Here is a 3,548-nt window from a genome sequence, read left to right on the forward strand (position 1 = left end):
CACATCAATAAATTCTGATATTGTTAATTAGAAATTAATTTAATTATTTATTCTATTAAATAATTAAATATTTAATATAATTTATATAATATTTTAAAAGACATATATCTACATGTACAACAAAAATCATAATAGCCTAGTGGTTGCTTGTGCTATGAGCCTTTGACATTATTAGACCGGCCTCATAAACAATTTTCCAATAGTTTTTTAATTAGTACTAGAGTTGTACTAGTATACAGATTAAAATTTACACAGATATACAGATTTTTTTATTATTTTATTTCATGTGTTGACACGTATTGATTTTATATTGCACTATGCAGCTGACTCAAAGGAGGTGGCCAAAGCTCATAAAAGGTGCAATGGAGCTGGCTTGGTGGCGTAAAGTCAAACGGGTTCTGAACGTCACACGTTTCGTTAGTTGCAGTATGCAGTAATGTGATGCATGTAATCCTATAACATTCCTTCAAAACAAGGTTATGCTCATAGTAGAATTTCTACGTGGCGTTTCTCATATTGCTCTGGGTTTGTCCGTCACAATTCAGTGATATTTTAAATTTTGAATTCAAAATAAATTTGGAAAAAAAAATTCATTCCCATTATTTACGTTCTCTCTCTATTAGCTGTCTCCCCTTTTCTCTCTTCATACTCTTCTTTGATCTTTTTTCTTCTTCTTCATTACCTCCTCTTTTTTTACTTCATCTTTTCCGTTCACTTCAATTCCTCTTCTTATTCTTCTTATGGTTTTAATCTAAGTTGGAAGTGGATATTATAGAGTTTGTGATAGAGCAGATGTGGAGGATTTTACGCTGTTCGTGATGGCTCCAAGCTTCAGGAGATTTGTCGTTGTTGAGGCAACCGGTGGTTGATTTATGGCAGTGGTTGCTATTTTGGTGGTGGATGATGGTATGGTTTTGGTGGTGGTCGCAGCCACTGCAAGGGATGTCGTCTTCGTCGCTGATGCTGTGGTGATGGATACAGAGGATAAAGCAGCGGGAGAATCCAAGTCGGTAAATGAAGTCCTCTATGGCCGAGATATGGGAATCCAACACTCTAACATTGAAAGGAAGATCTTGAAACTGATATTTAAAATGTATTTTATTATCTATGTAAATTTTTAATTTTTTTCTTTTTTTTGGTCAATTATTGCAAAAGATGGAATGTTTCACCTTTCACTCATTTAAACTATAAAGCATTTTGAGATTGTTACACCTTATACCCTCCAAGAGATAAATTCAAATTCTCAAAAAAATCACAGTAGAATAATTGAACCATGAAAGCAATAAATTGATTTCTTTTATTTTCAATTACATTTGATGTGTATAATGATGACCATTTATCCTTTAATATTTTAACAGTAATCTTGATTTATGAAAATTGAAATCTGAATCCCTACACATTCATTTTTTCTTTTATGAAAATATCAATATGGCCCTCCTATTAATTTTTATAGATATTGGGTAAATTAAGTTGCTTTTTAATATTTGATGAGAAATTTGACTATGATTTTTTTCTCCTATATAATTAGTTATTAAATCATTGAGCTTTGCTGCATTGAGTACGTTTTGTGTTCTGCATTTGTTGGAATCCTTTTTTCAATTTTGTTGTTATTTTAGCCGTTACTGAGGTTTCTTTCGAGGTCAGTAACTGTTTGTGGATTGCGTTGATGGTGAATTGGAATGTCTTTGATGATGGGTTAAGTTACAATGGTGCTCTGTTATTTTTGTTGCAGGAACAATAATAACTATTCAATTTGGTTTCTTCAACATTTTGAATTGAATGAAACAGTTCAAATTGGGTGCCAAAGAAGTTAGTTTCTTTTTCTTTTCTTTTGTTTCTTCTGTTTGATTTGATCCTTTTAATGAACCTTGGCAATGTGTTTTGTCTGTGTGTTGCTGCTCCTCTGTTTCCTTTTCTGAATCATAATCAATTCCAGATCTTATTTTTGTAGTGTTTTTCATTGGAATTTGACAATTTTTGCCTTTTCTTTTTTGTAATTTTTTCATTCTGCTTAACACATTGTCCTTGCATTTTCATTTATGTGAGCTATTTATGTATGTATAATCAAAATTCATGTTTAGTTGTTGTGCCATCATTTTAAAAGAATGATATAAACTTACCTAGAAACCCTTATTTTAGTTTATCACTGTAGTGTGGCCTAAGAGGTATGATTTTTTCCTTTTTTTTTTGACTGTAAAACTGTGATAAACTTAAGTTTGGTGTATTTTGGTCATGTAAGTTTTCAATTGCACAATTCTGTATGCAATGTATCAATGAACATAGCCAAAATTTTCTTTTTCTTACAAGTGATATTTTGCAGGATAATTCTTAGTCACAAACCAAAAATGAAAAATGTTGTTGAATCTCTTAGCAGTTCGCGACAGAGAAATGTATGTTGTATTAATCTACTGTGTTTAGAATATCTTGATGGATCATGAACAATACACTTAGAAGTGTTTTTACTTTTCTTCTGACTAAACATGAATTAAGTTTTAAAATTAAACGGTTTTTTTCATGTATTGGTAATTTTTAATCCCCTGCGTTGAACTAGAGAAAGTTGTTTAAAGCGGTCTTAATTTAAACAACCTGAATAATTTGAAAATTATGATGAGTAAATGAAATGCTGTGATGCTGTAGGTATCGGCCAGGTGGAATCCATTTAAAGCATGTACGCCTAGAATTGATGAAGCAGTGGTTGCGGAGGTTGCTATTTTGGTGGTGGATGATGGTATGGTTTTGGTGGTGGTCGCAGCCACTGCAAGGGATGTCGTCTTCGTCGCTGTGGTGATGGATACAGAGGACAAAGTGGCAGGAGAATTCAGGTCGGTAAATGAAGTTCTCTATGGCCGAGATATGGGGTTCCAACACTCTACCATTAAAAGAAAGATCTTGAAACTGATATTAAAAATGTATTTTATTATCTATGTAAATTTTTAATATTTTTTTCTTTTTTTGGTCATTATTGCAAAAGATTGGATGTTTCACCTTTCACTCATTTAAACTATAAAGCATTTTGAGATTGTTACACCTTGCACCCTTCAAGAGATAAATTCAAATTCTCAAAAAATCACAGTGGAATAATTGAACCATCAAAGTAATAAATTGATCTTCTTTTATTTTCAATTACATTTAATGTGTATAATGATGACCATTTATCCTTTACAGAACCTGACACCTACACATTTGCATAGGAAGTTATGATTGCATTTCACAACTTCTAACCAATAATTGTTTGTTGTTTAAGTTTATTATTATATTATTGACATTTTTATACTTTATTTCTTTGACTTTTTTTTCCTGGCCAAACCTACAAATTATCCCATTTGATTAATATTACACGCAAGTTATTATAAAGCTGAACCCAAATAGATATATCCAAATAATTAATCATTTTATGGTTTGTGAAATGAGTTATCTACAATGAATAGTTGTATGTATATATATAATTCTTGAAATCTATCCTATAACATACATTGAAAAGGTTATTCTCATAGTGAAATTTCTACGTGTCATCTATCAGGTCTATTCTCAATTTCTATTATACATAT

General features: G+C 31.3%; 1 protein-coding gene across 2 annotated transcripts; it reads left to right on the forward strand.

The window, feature by feature from the left end:
- The first annotated feature begins 620 nt into the window (after positions 1-620).
- LOC107459178 (uncharacterized) lies at positions 621-3,027 on the forward strand. 2 transcript variants are annotated; one of them, XM_016077393.3, is made up of 3 exons: positions 621-1,093; positions 1,733-1,809; positions 2,638-3,027. In XM_016077393.3, exons 1-3 carry the CDS (start codon positions 873-875, stop codon positions 2,661-2,663), a joined length of 324 nt encoding a protein of 107 aa, XP_015932879.1. In that variant the 5' UTR covers positions 621-872; the 3' UTR covers positions 2,664-3,027. The 2 variants fall into 2 exon arrangements, with proteins under 2 accessions (XP_015932879.1, XP_015932878.1); XM_016077392.3 differs by lacking the exon at positions 1,733-1,809.
- Positions 3,028-3,548: the final 521 nt, after the last annotated feature.

The sequence above is a fragment of the Arachis duranensis genome, chromosome 7 (genome assembly GCF_000817695.3).
Source record: "Arachis duranensis cultivar V14167 chromosome 7, aradu.V14167.gnm2.J7QH, whole genome shotgun sequence".
Classification (NCBI taxonomy): Eukaryota; Viridiplantae; Streptophyta; class Magnoliopsida; order Fabales; family Fabaceae; genus Arachis; species Arachis duranensis.

Excerpts from the sequence above, each read along its gene's own strand:
- LOC107459178 (XM_016077392.3), top strand. The coding sequence starts at position 873 with ATGGCAGTGGTTGCTATTTTGGTGGTGGATGATGGTATGGTTTTGGTG. Across the intron at positions 1,094-2,637 it reads TTGAAACTGATATTTAAAAT|GTATCGGCCAGGTGGAATCC; the intron begins GTATTTTATTAT and ends GTGATGCTGTAG.